The 16,805-nt window shown below is 41.1% G+C and overlaps 2 protein-coding genes and 1 non-coding gene across 5 annotated transcripts; 2 read left to right on the forward strand and 1 right to left on the reverse strand.

The window, feature by feature from the left end:
- Window positions 1–578: 578 nt before the first annotated feature.
- pus7 (pseudouridine synthase 7) lies at window positions 579–12,035 on the reverse strand. The gene is made up of 17 exons (XM_063197135.1): window positions 11,936–12,035; window positions 11,440–11,568; window positions 11,032–11,349; window positions 10,842–10,929; window positions 10,463–10,570; window positions 9,856–10,000; window positions 7,730–7,841; window positions 6,953–7,030; window positions 6,414–6,542; window positions 5,364–5,489; window positions 4,792–4,853; window positions 4,413–4,573; window positions 2,316–2,442; window positions 1,713–1,814; window positions 1,483–1,612; window positions 1,159–1,250; window positions 579–1,068 (listed from the first exon to the last, which is right to left on the reverse strand). The coding sequence occupies exons 1-17, from the start codon at window positions 11,986–11,988 to the stop codon at window positions 932–934; spliced, it is 2,097 nt and encodes a 698-aa protein (XP_063053205.1). The 5' UTR covers window positions 11,989–12,035; the 3' UTR covers window positions 579–931.
- Window positions 12,036–12,181: 146 nt separating this feature from the next.
- On the forward strand, window positions 12,182–15,760 carry nudt7 (nudix (nucleoside diphosphate linked moiety X)-type motif 7). Of its 3 annotated transcripts, none has more exons than XM_063197142.1 (4): window positions 12,182–12,527; window positions 12,739–12,868; window positions 14,841–14,999; window positions 15,318–15,760. In XM_063197142.1, exons 1-4 carry the CDS (start codon window positions 12,508–12,510, stop codon window positions 15,666–15,668), a joined length of 660 nt encoding a protein of 219 aa, XP_063053212.1. In that variant the 5' UTR covers window positions 12,182–12,507; the 3' UTR covers window positions 15,669–15,760. The 3 variants fall into 3 exon arrangements, with proteins under 3 accessions (XP_063053212.1, XP_063053210.1, XP_063053211.1); XM_063197140.1 differs by having other exon boundaries at window positions 12,224–12,527; window positions 12,739–12,895; XM_063197141.1 differs by having other exon boundaries at window positions 12,224–12,514; window positions 12,739–12,895.
- Window positions 15,761–16,721: 961 nt separating this feature from the next.
- trnat-agu (transfer RNA threonine (anticodon AGU)) lies at window positions 16,722–16,795 on the forward strand. The gene has a single exon. It is a non-coding gene; the product is annotated as a tRNA-Thr (tRNA).
- The last annotated feature ends 10 nt before the right edge of the window (window positions 16,796–16,805 follow it).

The following is a 16,805-nucleotide window of genomic DNA, read 5'->3' on the forward strand; positions in this document are numbered from 1 at the left end:
GAAATTGGCTTTAAAATACCTTCTTTTTCTTGTGTTAAATTTTTTTGGCCCAACTTGGTCCCGTTTCGGAAAAAAACGCAATAAACTGATTATACTGCGCTTTTTGGTTTTAGGAGGTTACGTCGTACTAGCCAAGAACGCAGTATAATGCGAATTATACTGCACTTCTCCATTGACACCGTGGTTTTGGTGTAGACAGTAATACCACAACAGAACGCAGTATAATGATTTTTCAGCTAAAAAGTAATGAGAATGTTGTTTTTTTTTGCTTTTTTCTTGTGTGCATAAATTTTCACCATAAAAAAGTATTATATGGAAGTGTCATCACCACTTTACCTCCAACACAGTCGCGTGGACAGAAAGGAAACTTTAAAGCCTTTTTTCTCAGTTTGCCATTTTGAATTATACTGCGTTCTGAAATTGTAGGGCAGTGTACTCCTGGGCGCCTTCCACCTCTTAGATTAATTCTTGTTTAATTTATTTTCATTGTATTATTTAGACCTCCTTGACACAAGCCCATCATATTTGTAAGTCTCACGGATGTACAGTTTTATGCTACCATTTACACCAGGCCATAATAAACTCAAAGGGCATTTTATTGTGCTCCATGGGCAGGGGAATTTTCACCACTTTACAGTTCATATCGGTTTGTACAGTCGAGCAACAGTACAATATTTAAAAGCAAATAAATTCTTTTTGAACTTAGAAAGTCAGTCAAAAAAATAACCGCACTCAATACAGGTTATAGCAAAGCTCAAAATAGAGCTGGTCTACATAACATTAAACTTTCCTGATTTAATCCAAGAAAGCTACTATCAATATTTATAAAAACCCCTTAATGAGGACACAAAAAATCAAAGCACTGTGAAGTGCACTGAACATAAAGGTACTCCAGTCTGTACTATGACATGACATGTCTACAACAGCCAACTCAGTTGAGCCACGTGGTGTTGAGCTGCGTCTGGTTCTTGATGCTAGTGTCCATCTTCAGCACTTCTCTGATGGCCATGGTGGCATATGTGGAAGGAGGAAGTGAGAAGTCCATCTTCAGGGCCCTGTATTTCCCCTCTATAAGAAAAAAAACATTAATTTAGCCACCCAGATGTTACCATCTGTATATTTAAAAAGCTACTGTACCAACTTCTTCTCCCAACTGACCTGTGAGGTAGACTGGGTCTGGTTTACTCTCCAGCTTCTCCACGTCTGTGCAAACCAGTGGGACTCGTGCATCATCGTAGTTTATCACCTCCCTTAGAGTAGAAGTGGACACACAGACAACATGAATATTACATTTTCATCAAGATCCCTGATTATGTTTAACGGTTCAATACATATCTAAACATGATTTTATACTAGGAACTCCTTGGTTACATAATAGAGGAGCATGCGGGTATATACAGTATGAGGCACTTTTGACAGAGTGGACAGGGAAAGAATGCTACAAAATGTTTTGTTAATCATAGTCATATGCTCTGTTATTACCAGCTAACATCCTTTGGGCGGATGAGAATGAGCCGGTAGGCCCCTGCGAGAGAATAGTCCTTGATCTTGTGCCTCATGTTGTCAATGTCCAAGTTGTCTGCAGTCAGCATCTCTCTGTAGCCCTTCCCAACTGTGAAAGTCGGTTAAAAAAATAGAACATAACTTAATTGTAAGACTAATGCAACAGCAAATTACTAGGGGAAACACATGTTTAGAAAGCACAAGCTAACCATGGTGTGTTGGGTAGATGACATCAAAGCCCGGTAGCGGCATCACAACATCATGAATGGAGTGCTTCTCAGCTTCCTCTGCAGTCAGAACATGAGCAGTCCCTGGTGGACAGAGAAGAAAATTACACTTGAGTAAACCCAGTATTACTTCATGTCAAGAACTTCATGTTTTTGCTTGTGCGTGTTTGTTAGTTATGCTGCTACTTAGCCAGATTGGATGAAAATGTCAAAATGGCTCAGCTAACTTGGAACTCATTGTTTTTTGGAAAGAGGTCACTTTTGGCATACGTAAAGCCCAGATTCTGGGATTTTGGAAGTTGCACATGTACAATTCTGCAGTCGCTGAATGCATACAATTCAGCTTCCTGTTCCATGCTCCAGCAAAAATTGTGTGATTGGGCAGCTAGCCACACTTCCAAACCTGTTTGGTTACGCTAACCAAGGGAGCATTCACAGAAATACTACAGGCTTTGGCAGGAGCTGGAAAACATGTCCTTTTTCCTTAACGCGCCATTTCATGTGCTACTTTCGGAATCGCATGACAGTTCAAAGTAATATGACTAAAAACAAGATGCAGACTTCCACTTTAATGGTCTTACTCACCTCCTTTGAGCACCAGGTCCCCCTCCACCGCCTTGAAGCCAAAGGCCTCCACCCTCCTGCTCACCATGCTGTTCCACACAAAGCTCTGGTAGCTGTGGATGTACATCAGCCGGTTGTTGCGGGGAATCTGTGACGTAGAAAAACAGAGTTAAACAAAATATTTGTGTTACGCGTATACTTGTCCTGTATGCTGTGGATATACTAACCCCAACTCCGATGAAGTTGGGACGTTTGGTAAACAGTGAATAAAATCAAAATGCTATCATTTTCAAAACACTCAATCTATTCATTAGATGGAGAATAGTGAAAAGACAACATATTAAGTGTTAAAACCGAGAAAAAATATTGTTTTGGGGGACATATGTACTCATTTCTAATGTGAGAAATCCAACACGTCTCAAAAGAGTTGGGACGGGGACAATAAATGGCAGCAAATGTCGAGGAAGACTAAAAACAAAACAAAAGACAACACTTAACAGTTAAATACATTAACCGATGAGATGATTTTATATAAAAAACAGTGTTAATTCCTATCTTGGACATGATTTCACCATCTTAAATGGTGGGTGTATTCCTTGTCATGTTTTGCAATGTTTTCCTTTCTGTAGTGCTTACAGTGTGACAGGTCTTGACCAAAAACCCACCATTTTATCACATGCTGGTCCTTATGATGGAGCCAAACTGTTAAAACATAGTAGAGAATGCAATTTGACCTTACTATGTGGCAGTAATCGAAGATCTCCCTTCAAAATATAATGCATGAGTGGCTTTTCATGCTGTTTAAAACCCATTTATACCATTCAGCACTGTATTTAACTCTACAGATGAGTGAGAACATCTTAACCAATGCACTACTGCATCCGCATGCCATCATGGAGGCTGACTTTTGAAGCTAGCACTAACACAAGTTGGATGGTCCATTTTCACTGTAGCACAGGATGTGCAATGCTCTATTATTGTCAAAAAGAATGGACTTCTACAACTTCTGCTGACTTCTGTAAGCAAAGGACAGTTTCCCATGTCTTCTGGGTCTATTTCAAGTGAGCTCAGGTGCTTAGGAGAATGTTAAACCCCTGTGTCATTTTCATGCATTAAGCATTCTTAATATGGTCAATTTTCAATAGCTCTAGCACTCCAGGAATTAGAGTGAGACTACAGCCAATATATATTTCATGATGTCATGAACCTATACAATGATTTTATTAACAAAAATATGTCTTATATACACTCAATCGTGGTAAATCAAAGGGAATTCAAAAATGTATGTAATAACTATGGTAATTATTCCCTTTGCATCTTTAATTCTGAGTGACTCAGCCTCTCTGTGATGATCTTATACCTGGACACCTATATTGTCCGTCAGTACAATTCATTTTGAAATGTTCTTCTTTGTTGTTTTATCTTATTTGGATGTTTACTAAATTTCACTGATCCCCGTCCCAACTCTTTTGAGACGTGTTGGATTTATCAAATTAGAAATGAGTACATATGTCCCCCAAAACAATATTTTTTCTCGGTTTTAACACTTAATATGTTGTCTTTTCACTATTCTCCATCTAATGAATAGATTGAATGTTTTGAAAATGATAGCATTTTGATTTTATTCACTGTTTACCAAACGTCCCAACTTCATCGGAGTTGGGGTTTGTACATCATGACGAACCATCATATCTTTGGATAATGATGTCCAACTACTTTACCTAGTTATGGTTAAGTTTAAGATTTAGGTGTTGCTGCTTCAACCCTAGCCTGGATGAAATAATGGTATTTAAAGGCAGAGCTTTAGTCAATTAAGAGCATCTTCACATAGGGGTTATTCTGATCTAGGTGGGTAAGAGTGGTGCTAAGACCAAGAGCAATAGCATCATCAGTTGATCTAATTGACCCTTTCTCTTCTTAGTTAGTCTGGTCACTGGTCAGGCCCACTACTTCACATCAATAATACTTTACCTAGGGATACCGACTCTATCAGCTTCTGTATAGTGTGTTTGATGGCAACAGTCTGAGTAAATGTATGTGCATGTGCACGTTTGTTTGTGTGAGCGTGTGTGTGTGTGTGTGTGTGTGTGTGTGTGTGTGCAAGTGTGCAAAACTCACCATTCCAAAAGCATGGATGATGTTCTTCATGCCGTACCTGGACAGGCCTCGTAGCAGCTGTCCCTCCACGCAGCGCTTGACCGGCAGCTTCCTGAGGGCCGCCTCGGGGTCCTGAGACTTGGCCCACTCCTCACGACACCGCACCAGGTAACCCTTCTCCGCTGCCGAGAGAGAGAGAGAGAGAGAGAGAGAGAGAGAGAGAGAGAGAGAGAGAGAGAGAGAGAGAGAGAGAGAGAGAGAGAGAGAGAGAGAGAGAGAGAGAAACACCACATTGTCAGATGTCTGCTGAGAACAAGCAACCATGGCCTAATAATGTGTACAGTGTGAGTGTACAGTGTGAGTGTTCTACTGTTACTGGGACAAAGCCTAGGCACTGTACCTCCTGGCCGTGGTTTCAGAATGAGATCCACGACTTCCTCCCAGTTGTTCTGGAGAATGGCTCTAGAGGGGGAACATTGCATTTGAATACATTCTTACATCCAGCACAATAACTGTATACACGTACAATATGAGCACTGCATAGCAGTGTATCCAGAAGGGAGACTACAGGAAAGGATGTTGAGTGGGTCAATGCCGTTATAAGGGGCTCAGACATCAATCAGGTGGTAACAGCTAATGCCCATAAATTAAGTAATAGATAGTTAATGTACTGCAATGAATATGCTTCTTAGATAATCCACTAAAAACAAAACAAAAACATTTCATCCCTACAATAGTTGCATTAGGTGTGGTTGGACCACCCCGACGTCTGCTACTACTAAAACATCATTGTTGACACATGCACGAATGTAGTACAAAAGTCTGGCAAACACCAGCTCCTTCCGCATACGTTTTATTCGCAATGTGATGCATCAGCCAGCTAATGGATGATGTGTAGAGGGCCAAAGAAAATGGTTCGCAAATAGTGACTTGTGGCCATGATGACTTTGAAGGGCTTTTCTGAATCCTTACTTGCCAATCATGTAGGTGGGCACGGCTGTGGTGCCAAAGCGCTGCATGCCGTAGTAGTTGATGAAGCCAGTGTCCCTGAGAGAGCTCATGGCCTGCTCAACCTGCTCCTGTGAACCATTGATGTTCCTGTGCAAAAAAAACCATTACATTACAATATAATCAGGGCTTTAAATTAACACCAGCCAACTGGCCAAATGCAGGGGAAATTTCTGTTTGGCTGGTAGAAAAACAACTTACTACTAGCCACTTTGTCCAATTAGTGAGTGTGTGCTTGGCTAGTAAGATTAACATCTACAAATAATTTTGACTGCTGAAAAAAGTTCATTTAGAGCCCTATATATAATATAAAATCTCATTATACCACACTTAGCTGTCACTTTTATCAAAAGGTACTGCAGGGAATTAGTTAAGTCCCTGCAGCAATGCGGGGGTATGTGCCATACTCAAGGGCACTTCAGCCATGGATGCCGTGGGGTTCGAACCTGCAACCTTCTGATTCCAAGACCAACATCCTAAACGAGGTCAAGGCTTCCCCCAAAACCAACACAGTCGAGGAAACTCATTCACAGCACTACAGGAGATAATATAGGCATAGTGCGTCTCAAAGCCAAAATTTCGACCCACAATCCCACACAAAGGAAACTCATTCATACCACCAGAGAAAGTATTATAACTTCCAGTGTTTTTATTATCATTACAGTCAACGAAACAAAAATGAACAAAAAAAAAGACTAAAAGGTGCAACGTTAGCATAAGCATAGTGTGCCTCTTCGTCACCAGACGTGGCCTAATGGTTGGGGAAGCGGGCTTAAGACCAGAGGGTTGCTGGTTCGAATCCCACCCTTACTTCTCCCTACACCTCCATCCCATCTGAAGTGCCCTTGAGCAAGGTACCTATCCCCCACATTGCCACCCCGGGACTGTAACTAATATCCTGTATATAACTAAGTCGCTTTGGATACTAAAAGCGTCAGCAAAGTGTAATGTAATGTAATGTGTAATTTCCAAAAACAAACCTCATTCTCAACTGTTGAGACAGCAGAAACTGACCTGAGGACGACAGTGAAGTGGTTCCCTCGAAGTTCCCCCAGCTTGAGAGGGTGCTTCTTGTACGAGAAGTTCCCAATCTTCAGGTTCATCAGGCACTTGTTGAGGTGAAGTATTCTCTCTGCAGTGATCCTGCATGCAAATAAACATTTTACTAACTCAGGAAATAGTTAATCAATGGCTAATCAATTAACTTGAACTGTCCCTCTAAAATTCACAGAGTTTGGATGAATTGTGATTGAACCTCATTATTAAAACTAAAATGTCATAAACATTGATACTCTCTGTAAAATCAGCTTTCTAGGACAATGTATATTAATCAATACATCAGCTTGAGAGCTTCAATATAAACATATGGCATGATAGAATTTGTATAGATGCTACATTTCATCTACAACAGCTTAAGATGTAAAATCAGCTGTTTAATATCAACGTAAGATGTAACCATCTGGAAATAAATGAATAATGATTCGCTGCAACATCAGCTTCCTAATACCAGCATGTACACACTTACACATTATCAGCAGTCGCACAGCACTCACTTTAAGACTGCAATCTCCTGCACTGTGATGGCCCTCTTGTCCTTGGTCCCCATGTATGAGAACACATTAGGCCTCACCCTGAAAACAGACAAGAAATAAGTTAGGATATTTACTTTTAACCAAAGAAAAACAGCTTTTTGCCTGCTTAGCTTGACAGGCATAACCATGCCAATAAAAGAATACAAAATATCAATCAATTGTAAAAAAAAATCAATCAATTGCATTGAATGGACACATAGGTGTGTTAACTCACTGCTTCATCCATTTACTGTATATTTTTTATTTCCCATCTGAAATGGCTATGGTGAAGCCACACTGTAATACATTTAAATTGATTTGAATGGAATTGAACTGAGTCTTGCCTTTAACCCATTTTAGCCTAAGCCCTTTTTGGGAAAAGGTGCCCTCTCCCTGATAAAACCGAAATATCTCAGCCTCCGAAGCACATAAAAACATGAAATAAGTTGCATTTAAAAACTAGAACTTTCATTTTGCACTAGAATGTGTTCATTCAGCTCTAACATACCCACATTTTTAATAAAACAGCTCAAATCTCAAGAACTTGAATGCAGCGTATATGTCGCTCCAGGACACAATGGGTTAAATGGTTTAAATGCTTAAATCTGTACTGTATGAACAGATAATACTCAGTGCATGTGCGTGTGTGTGTGTGTGTGTGTGTGTGTGTGTGTGTGTGTGTGTGTGTGTGTGTGTGTGTGTGTGTGTGTGTGTGTGTGTGTGTCTGTGTGCATGGGAACCTCTTATCTCTAAACAGACCTGAGAAACTTGGAGAGAACATTAATGGCGTCCATGGTGTCTTTGTTCTCCTTGTAGAGCACGAAGTGGCAGAAGCTGCCTCTGTTCTTGGGCCACGAGTGTTTCCTAGGGGCTTCCATGGAAACAAACAGTTTAACGTGAGATATGGCTGAAGAGGAATGAACACGGACAAAAGTTCCAGATACATGTAGTTCAGCACATCTAAACCAACTGCTTTCATCTGGAGAAATTTAAAATAATTCACATTAAAATAACAGGGACGTTCCCAAGATACAATTCCCAAGGAGAGGCTGCATAGCCCAAACCATCACCACGCAGGATCATTTGTCAATGCAGCCACCAGCCACGTTTTGCAGGCAGGTCTGCCCAATTTCACTTGACTGATTCAACAAGATTTGCAGTAACTAAATACACTATCCTGGGAGGAACCACAAATATATAGGGATATGCTACCTGAACCTCTCTAAAGCTTCCTCGTGTTCCTCAGTGTTTCATGTCTGAATGTCCCCAGGCCAGACTAGTCCTCCCAAGAAATACAGATCTTGATCCATAGTTCACAAGCTGTGGGTGCCTGGAGGCCCTGCAACCTGTCAGTACCCCCTCTGCCGATGCCGAGTGGGAGAAACCATCTTACCTGGAGCAGCTCGGACCACTGTCCACCCATAGAGAAGAAGCAGCAGGAGGACAAAAGAGCATTACTGAACAACACCATCAGTAGACACCACAAGCCCAGGGTGGCATGTATCGGCATGCAAGAGGGTAAGGGGCAAAATGATGGTGCGGTTTGTGGGTCGCTAACTTTTCTGTGCCACGCGCCTCTTTCATTTTGTCATGAGAAACATGGCCGACTATGCTAATTGACCATACCTGACACTGACTGTGCCACAAGAAGCAACTAAAAACAAGAGGATTTAAAACACTGGTGAATCTAGAGTGATAATGCTGACAACATTCAACATCAAACTAAAGTACAGTCACTACACCCAAAGACAACAACCAAATTGTCTAATGGACATTTAGTGCCAATGCAATATTTCAGAAAAACAAGCACTTGAACATTAATTACATAACTGAAGATTGTAGCCTTCAATGCAAATGTCGTATAGCAGCAGTTACTGACACGGTAAAAATGCAGACTGTTCACAATGTCTGAGTTTAGTTTAAAATGGATGGTACTACAGTAGTTCACTCACTGTACTGTCATACATTCTGAAGGTTGTCTTCCATTTTTACAATTAAGATTACCGTATATATTAAAACTATTGGTCCTGCAACATTTTGCTTTGTTGCTCAGAAAGAAACGATAAAGGTTTGACCCAGCAGGGAATGCAGATGAATAAGAAAACAACTAAACAGGTAAAAGAGAAGTGTGTACTTCAATATAAGATATGGCTTTTTCAGAGACACAGAAAGGTTAAGAACCAAGGACGTGTCCAGATATAGCTAAGATGGTGGGGCAAGGGGCCTGATCATTCTTTAACTAGCCGAAGACATGCATGACTGTTCATGCACCTTCACATGCTACTAAAGTTGCTCTATCAAAACGTTAGCGTACAATGCCAGGGGTGGATGGCAACATGCACGACGGGAACAGAAATGAGGGACATGCAAGAAGAATGCATCCCCACAAACGGTGGTAAAGAAGAGAGAAGTTAGTTCTATAGGATAAGAGTAGAGATGCACCAGATCCTGATTTTTATGATCCTGCCGGATACCGGATCCACTGCTTAAAATCCTGCCGGATCCGGAACCTACGAAAGTGTTGAAACACATAGCTAACTCGCACAGGTAGGCCCCTTTTATTATGTTGGCGCAAACTATTTTTAAGACTCATTGGCTTACTGCCACATTGCCTTCAACGGTTGCTTTCAAAGGGCTTTCACTCATGCAGCGATTGGGGTTGTGAAAGACTGACTGAAAAGCCTAGACTACCTAAAAAGGAGAGATGCCCCAGATCCTGATTTTAAGGTAACTGCCAGATACCAGATCCACTGCTTAACATCCTGCCGGATCTGGATAGTCTGAAAAACCCTATTATACTGCCGGATCCGGAACCGGATCTTGGATCCTGTACATCTCTAGATAAGAGACACTGTAAGCATGTGAGGAGTCAGAGTGTTGGATACCAGCAAGGGCCTTCTTCCCCGCAGCGTGGTAGGCCACTATGTACTTCTTGCCCTCCCTCTCCTCCGTCTTGGTCTCCAGGCCAGGGAACAGGTTCTTCACTGCCCTGTGGACCTGAGTACGCTTCTCTTTGGAGTCCTCTGCTACCTGAAGAAAAAATACAGGTGAATAGCAATTCATATCAAGTTACCAGCATGGACGGATCAGTCTTTCTGTCTAAAAATTTCTTAACATTTGAACCAAGTAGATCTATTGGCACGCACGGCATGATGTAATGTCTTTGAAGATGCAACAGTCAAAGGTTGACTGAAAACTGATTTACAGGGGGAGGGGATGTTCATGCTATTTGTTGGTCAGCTCCCATTGTACTTTTACGTAGACACTTTTAAGTCCAATTAAATGTATAAACCGATTAAATATGCACCATTAAATACGAACAATTATTATAGGTGATATAGAATTAAAACGCTCATATACGTCATATAATCAAACATAGAAACTGCCTATGTTAACAGTTTGTGTAAACCGAATATACTTAACTGGCCTAAACAAAAAGTGCTTGTGTAAAGTAAACGCGGATAACGTGTGCTTTATTCTTTAATAAAGTACCTCTATGGAGACGTTGCCTTCCTTATTCTTGAATAACTGGAGCTCCTCCAGCTGCTTCTTCTGGTCCTCAGTCAGCACCTGAGCTTCAGGCGGCGGTTCCTCTGGCTCCTGGTGGACACAATAAACAACCTCAAGAAATTGTGTGTGGAGCAACAACACTGCATGGTTTCAAGTAGTACCTACTACTACATGCAGTGCACAGTCCAGTCTCAAACACATAACCTCATAGCACATCCTAATATGGAAGGTAGACATGCTACCTAATGAGTAGCATATTTGTATGAGGCTTCAGGAGGGAGGTTTACCAACTTCCCACTCCATATTCTGCTAGTCAGCATGCATTAGACTAGCGCTGTGTGTTCCAGAACCTTTGGCTCACCTCACTAGTTTCTGCTGGAACCGATAAGTCATCAAGGTGAACAATCTTCCCCTCTTTGTTGATCTCATGTACCACAAAGTCAGAGTACCTGTAATCAAAACCGGGGACAGGACTTAGTTCATCTGGATCTACAAAATGTTCTCCCCCTTCATAAACAAGAGACAATGAAAGCAATATTCAATTGACGAACCGTTCCTTCAGAATCCCCGAGAAGCCCTTATGCTCGCTGACAAACTTCAGGATGCCGACGTCTAACTCTGTGAGGCCGTGCTTCATCATGTCTGCAAAGGTCTCTCCATCCCCTTCGGCCTCCTCCTCCTCTTCCTCGGCCAATTCATCTCCACTGCCTTCCTCCTCACACTGCTCTCCTTGCCCCTTGGCAAACTCTGTAGTAGATGCTCCATTCTCATCTTTCACTCTGGGTTTCTTGATGGCGTGGCAAGGCTCTTCTTCACCAGGGCAGGCCCTTTTCAACGATGTGGGCTCAGGGTCCTCCATTAAGGGTAAACTAAGCAGAAACAAATAAGAAACCGTCAGCTGAAGACGAAGGCCTGGCAGTTGGATAGAAATGTTAAGAACATAAGCTTGTTTTACTTACTAGTAGGATGTGAAGTTTGTAACGTTTGAGCTCCTGCAAATTATCTGGTTCCAGGTGACTGGATATGGTCTTTGAATGGCACCAAAGAAAGTGTACACACACTTCGGTGAAATGTAAAGACGAACTCTCCTGTGGATGGTGTGGAGACGAGCCTTCATTCACATGCGTGCTGTGACTTCTACATGCGTCACAAGATAGAGTTCAACCCTAGGCTACATCCATGAATAATAACACTTACATTTAGGCAGATCAATTATCGTACTTTCTGACAACCATATGTATTGTGGAAAGTGTAAGATCAACTAGTGACTATGTATTTTCCCCTTGGCAACACTACAAACCAAACCCATTGCTGCGGATTTTCGGCTAGCTAGCTTGGGAAACTTACACTAACAGACCTTCTCCACAGCACTTGCGAGATGGTATGGCTTCACACCAGTAGTAAAGTATTTGATGAATAATTTTACGGGTCATCATATAAAGTAGCACCCCTTACCCAAGAGCAGAATAACTTGTCCAGAGCTGCTGAATGAGACTGGACAGTAACATGTGAGACTGTCATGGAACCCACGGAATCAACACGAGAGCACATTTCCTGATCAACTTCCGGTCTTCTTTTTAAGTAAAAGCCTAAATATGATTAAGGTTCATCGAATAGATTTATCAAGATTTATCAATTTGTTGAGTTTCTCCAAACTCCTCAATATTATTCTGACTACGTCTTTCCTGAAGTCAAGATGTTATCATGTTTATTGGAATACATGTATTTACGAAACTTTTGCTTTGGTATACAAATTTCCCCTTTCGTTTTAATGTTTACGTCTGAACAGTCGGGGTCTTGGGAAGAAAGGCTGTGGTCCTGTCCTAATGTTATGGTCATCCAATCTATTGGCATATTATTGTAATTTGAGTGTTTAAGGACACTTACCTAAGTACAATCGACTGTGTTTCTTCAGAGAGAATGTAGAACTAGCATAAGAGGAGGCTGGATCTGGGCAGTGTGCTGCATATTGTTTAGTTACAGGGGGAGATGTCATCAGCATCAGACAAGAAGACAGTGCAAGTAGAATGCATGGTATGCATGGAAGGTATGTCCACTTTTTTTTGTTATTGCCTTATGTAGGCTAAACTTAGTTGATGTAGTAGCCTGCCAGCCTGATTGTCTGACATGACCAGAATGACCAGAATGACCTTTTCCAGTGTCCAACTGTGTCCAAGTGTTCAACTGTTCCAAGTTCCAACTCTTGCTATATTGCCATTTGGTGCGACTGCATGTGATATGTTTCTTGGCTCCAACAGAATGGACCTTAAAGAATCGGTTAAGATTGCACTGAAGAGATACGACACTGGGGACCTGTTTTCCAATTTGCCAACTATGCCTAAAGCCTCAGTGCTCATTCCATTGTTTGTGAGAGGACAGGAGCTGCATGTATTAATGACTTTGCGTTCACCTCAGGTAGGTGCATTCACAGACATGCTATAACATACAGTACATAACCCTCGGGTTAACAAGTCAATTATACATTACAGTATATACTACTGAGTACTGACAATATGTTTGGGATGCTGTGAGAGAATTACCTCCCATTTTTGGAATGGGAAGGTAATTGTTTGGGGGTGATTAGACATCTGTGTTTGGGTGGTTGACGTTTAAGGGCGTAACACAATTAAAAAAAAAAGTTATTCCAATTCCTGAAAAAATAGGGAAAAAAGAAGCACTTAGTGGTCTGTGGAATTTTGCCTAATTTTTTTTTTTTTTGTGCCATTTTTGGGAAAATGTGTCCTGCATCAACACATTGCATAGGCATGTCACACCACAGGAAAATGAAGTCACACCACAGGAAATTCACTGCATTATGGCCATTTTAATCCTTTTGTATACATGACTGACATCTGAGCTCATGCTAACTTGATAATGATATCAATATAGTGTGTTTAATCTTAATATGTGTTTTCATTTATTAAAAAAAACTTTTTTCAATAAGAGCAGTCACACCACAGGACACCATAAAATGAACCTAAGCATTGTGTGACAGAAACATTGCAATATGAAGACATATTAAGAGGTTAATAGTCACCTTAAACTTCCACAGCACTCTCCAATAACTGAGGTACTGACTGGTTAGGAGCCAGTCTTTAAGACCCTTGTAGTTGGCCTTGCAGCTGCCCGTTCACAAACATTGACATACATGTCACCCCACAGGACACAATTTGTGTTACGAAATTGAACTTGTAGTTAATATTACTGTCTTGAGTTTTTTCACATTCACATATCTTAATATAAAGTTAATATTTATGCAATCATGCCAAATGCTTCATACATTATTCAAAATGTTGTTGGTTAATTTATATATATATTATATTCCAGGTTTCATTAATGTTATAGTCACACCGCAGGATATTTGACATATAAACCTTTACATAAATCTTAACAAAAATGTTTCTTCTCATCTAAGACTAATATGAAACATAATGTCCCACATCTTCTTTCATTGACATTTGTTTTTTAAAGGAAAAATAACAGTTTTGTAGGTTTTTAACCAATGTTACGAAAAAACAAGGCGTCACGTCAACCACCCGTTTACAGTTTGCCTTACATATTTGCCTTAAAGACAGCCCAGGGTTTGCTTTGGTGGAGTCTGACTACAGTCTGAGTAGTTCAGAAGTTAATGCAAAACAGATTTAGCGTTTGTTGTTGGCTCAGGCTGTCACTGGACATTCTTACATCGTCGCACCTGCCTGAGCACCTCCAACTTTTTTTTCATTAATGATAATACTCCATGACATTGTGCGAGAATGGTCACAGCTCGACTTCAGGAAGTCAGAGTGCTTCAAATGGCCAGCAATGTCCCCTGATCTGAACACCATAGATCACATCTGATGCCAGCTGAAGCAGAGACCCTTGCACGGGTGAGGCATAAATGCAATTTCATTGTGTACAGTGAGCACTGTGTGCTGTGGAGTGCTGTGTCACAATGACAATGGGAGTTTAAGTTTGCATTTATCACTTGTGGGAGAGTGGAATGCATTAGTTCAGAACAACATGATGAGGCTAGTGAGGAGCATGAGATGTTGTTGTCAAGCTGGCCTTGTTGCAAATTATGGCAACACCAGCTACCAACAGTTTCATTTTTTTGTTATTTGGAGGTATTCTTTTTATTGTCAAAATACTTAGAGAAATAAATAAATGAAAATGAGCAATTGGGATAGGGATTTCTTATACTGTCTGTCTGGAAGTTGGTTTGGCTAAAGACTGCTTCCCCACACTTTGTTTTGACCAATGACATTACTTTAAGTTTTTATACGGTGACCTTAGAAGTCTAGTTATATATATTATATAACTATGTATATAGTTATATATGCATATAACAATGGAGATGCTTTAATTTGTGCCTTTACAGCTGAAAAGCAATGCTGGGGAAGTGTGCTTTCCTGGTGGGAAGTCTGATCCAGAGGACCAAGACGAAGTCGACACAGCCCTGCGGGAAGCAAAAGAGGAGGTTGGCCTTCCACCTGAACAAGTGGAGGTGGTCTGCAAACTCTTCCCAATCATCAATAAGGTATATGGCACTCTCACACATCTTGAAAAATCTTGCATCAAATCTGCATCTACAAGCAATGTTTTTATGTGGGAGCCAATGCAACTAAAAACTAAAATGTTTTTTTTTTCCCAGTAAAAGGTTCTTCATAGAGAGTTTCTGGACAATATAAGAGATTCAAATTTTCATTAACAAATAGATGTGTATTTCCTTTACCTTTTTTCATCAACAGTATCACCAATGAAACCATACTACTGAGTACCCTACTTGGTAGCCTACTTAATTAATATAAAAGTGAAAGCTGACAAAATCAAAATAATGTTTTTTCTCTGACTTTAGAGAGGACTGCTGGTGACACCAGTGGTGGCCTTCATTGAGGAGTCCTTTGAGCCTCAGCCCAACCCAGACGAAGTGAGCGAGGTGTTCACTGTGCCGCTGGATTTCTTCAGGCAAGAGGCGGCCCACTCTGCCTACCCTGTTCCCGGCATACAGGGACCCGTGCACAGTTTCCTCTACCCAGACCCCAGCACAGGAAGGCAGCAGCACATCTGGGGGCTCACGGCTCTGCTGGCCATCCTGGTGGCGACGCTGGGCCTTGAGAAGAAGCCAGAATTCACTGTCGGATTTGACCTGGAAAATCCATTGCCATTTTTCCAACGCAGCATTGATCACAGACTAAGCAAACTGTGATGTGTGATGTGATTCTGAGAGGTCTGCTGTAGCTACAGAATGTGTAATATTGGTCAAAATGTATAATATATAATAAAACAATTATAAAATAATACAATTGGCATTTTAGTTTATGTGTATACTATTAATGCAATGTATTGTGGTAGTCAATGAAATCCAATTCTGGTGGGGGATACTAATTAAAAAAGAGCAGTATGCAACTTTGTATCCCTCATGTTGGTGCTGCCGCCTGTTACAGTGTGGCGCCTCTAGGAGGCACTGCTCCACTCCACGTGTATGGCTCTGGTTCTGTGAACATTTTAGAGTACCAAGCCTAATGTCACAATCCATGTAGATACTCTCTGGTAAAGTAGAGTTAAAAAAAAACATAATAGCTAGACACAACAACAAAATGTAAAGAATGCTGGTATCTGCACCTTAGGCGACACCACAACCGGATATCAATGATTCATGTGACTCATCTCTGAACATCTTCCAAGAATACCTCAATTCAAAGAACCTAGATCCACGTTCTTCGCAATACAAAGCACTTGCATCTCTGGTAAACTTGAAGAGCTTGCTGTATCATAAAACTGACGACTGATATCGTTTTCACCACTTTTCTAATCAGCCAGTTCGAGTAGTGCTGAAAGCACTGAGACCAGACAGCAATCTTCACGCAACCGCGTCAACTTGCTTTAATTCGAGCATTGCGTAGGGACGCTGTTATTAATAATGGCAGTACGGTTTCATTGCGTTTATTAGGCTATATGGAAAGCGCATTGTTTTATTTTCTATTTCTACACCGACTGCTGCTGCTCTGTTCACTGGCAGTGAATGAACAGTCGGATTGGCTTCGGGGGATTTAACGTCTATCGGTGTGCGTTACGTGCAGGCATAAGCTTTCGAAATAACATGAGAAGTAGCCAGCGTGCCTGTGCGTTTTGTGCAATTATTACAATTATTGAATGAGGGAATGGCAGTTATACATTTCTTCGAAAATATTGTAAGAAGTTGTAGGGTGGGGATAAAAATGATGTAACAAGAAACGTATTTTCTCCCCTACACGTCAGCGGCGCCGTGGCTTAGTTGGTTAAAGCGCCTGTCTAGTAAACAGGAGATCCTGGGTTCGAATCCCAGCGGTGCCTTTTGCGTTCT

This window comes from Engraulis encrasicolus, chromosome 4 (assembly GCF_034702125.1).
Source record: "Engraulis encrasicolus isolate BLACKSEA-1 chromosome 4, IST_EnEncr_1.0, whole genome shotgun sequence".
NCBI lineage: Eukaryota > Metazoa > Chordata > Actinopteri > Clupeiformes > Engraulidae > Engraulis > Engraulis encrasicolus.

Bases quoted from the DNA above. Each gene is read 5' to 3' on its own strand.
- pus7 (XM_063197135.1), bottom strand. From the start codon at position 11,988: ATGTTACTGTCCAGTCTCATTCAGCAGCTCTGGACAAGTTATTCTGCT. The intron at 10,571-10,841 runs GTGAGCCAAAGG...TGTGTCCACCAG, and splicing joins TTCCAGCAGAAACTAGTGAG to GAGCCAGAGGAACCGCCGCC. The intron at 10,001-10,462 runs GTACTTTATTAA...TTTTTTCTTCAG, and splicing joins AAGGCAACGTCTCCATAGAG to GTAGCAGAGGACTCCAAAGA.
- nudt7 (XM_063197140.1), top strand. From the start codon at position 12,508: ATGCATGGTATGCATGGAAG. The intron at 12,528-12,738 runs GTATGTCCACTT...TGGCTCCAACAG, and splicing joins ATGCATGGTATGCATGGAAG to AATGGACCTTAAAGAATCGG. The intron at 12,896-14,840 runs GTAGGTGCATTC...GTGCCTTTACAG, and splicing joins TGACTTTGCGTTCACCTCAG to CTGAAAAGCAATGCTGGGGA.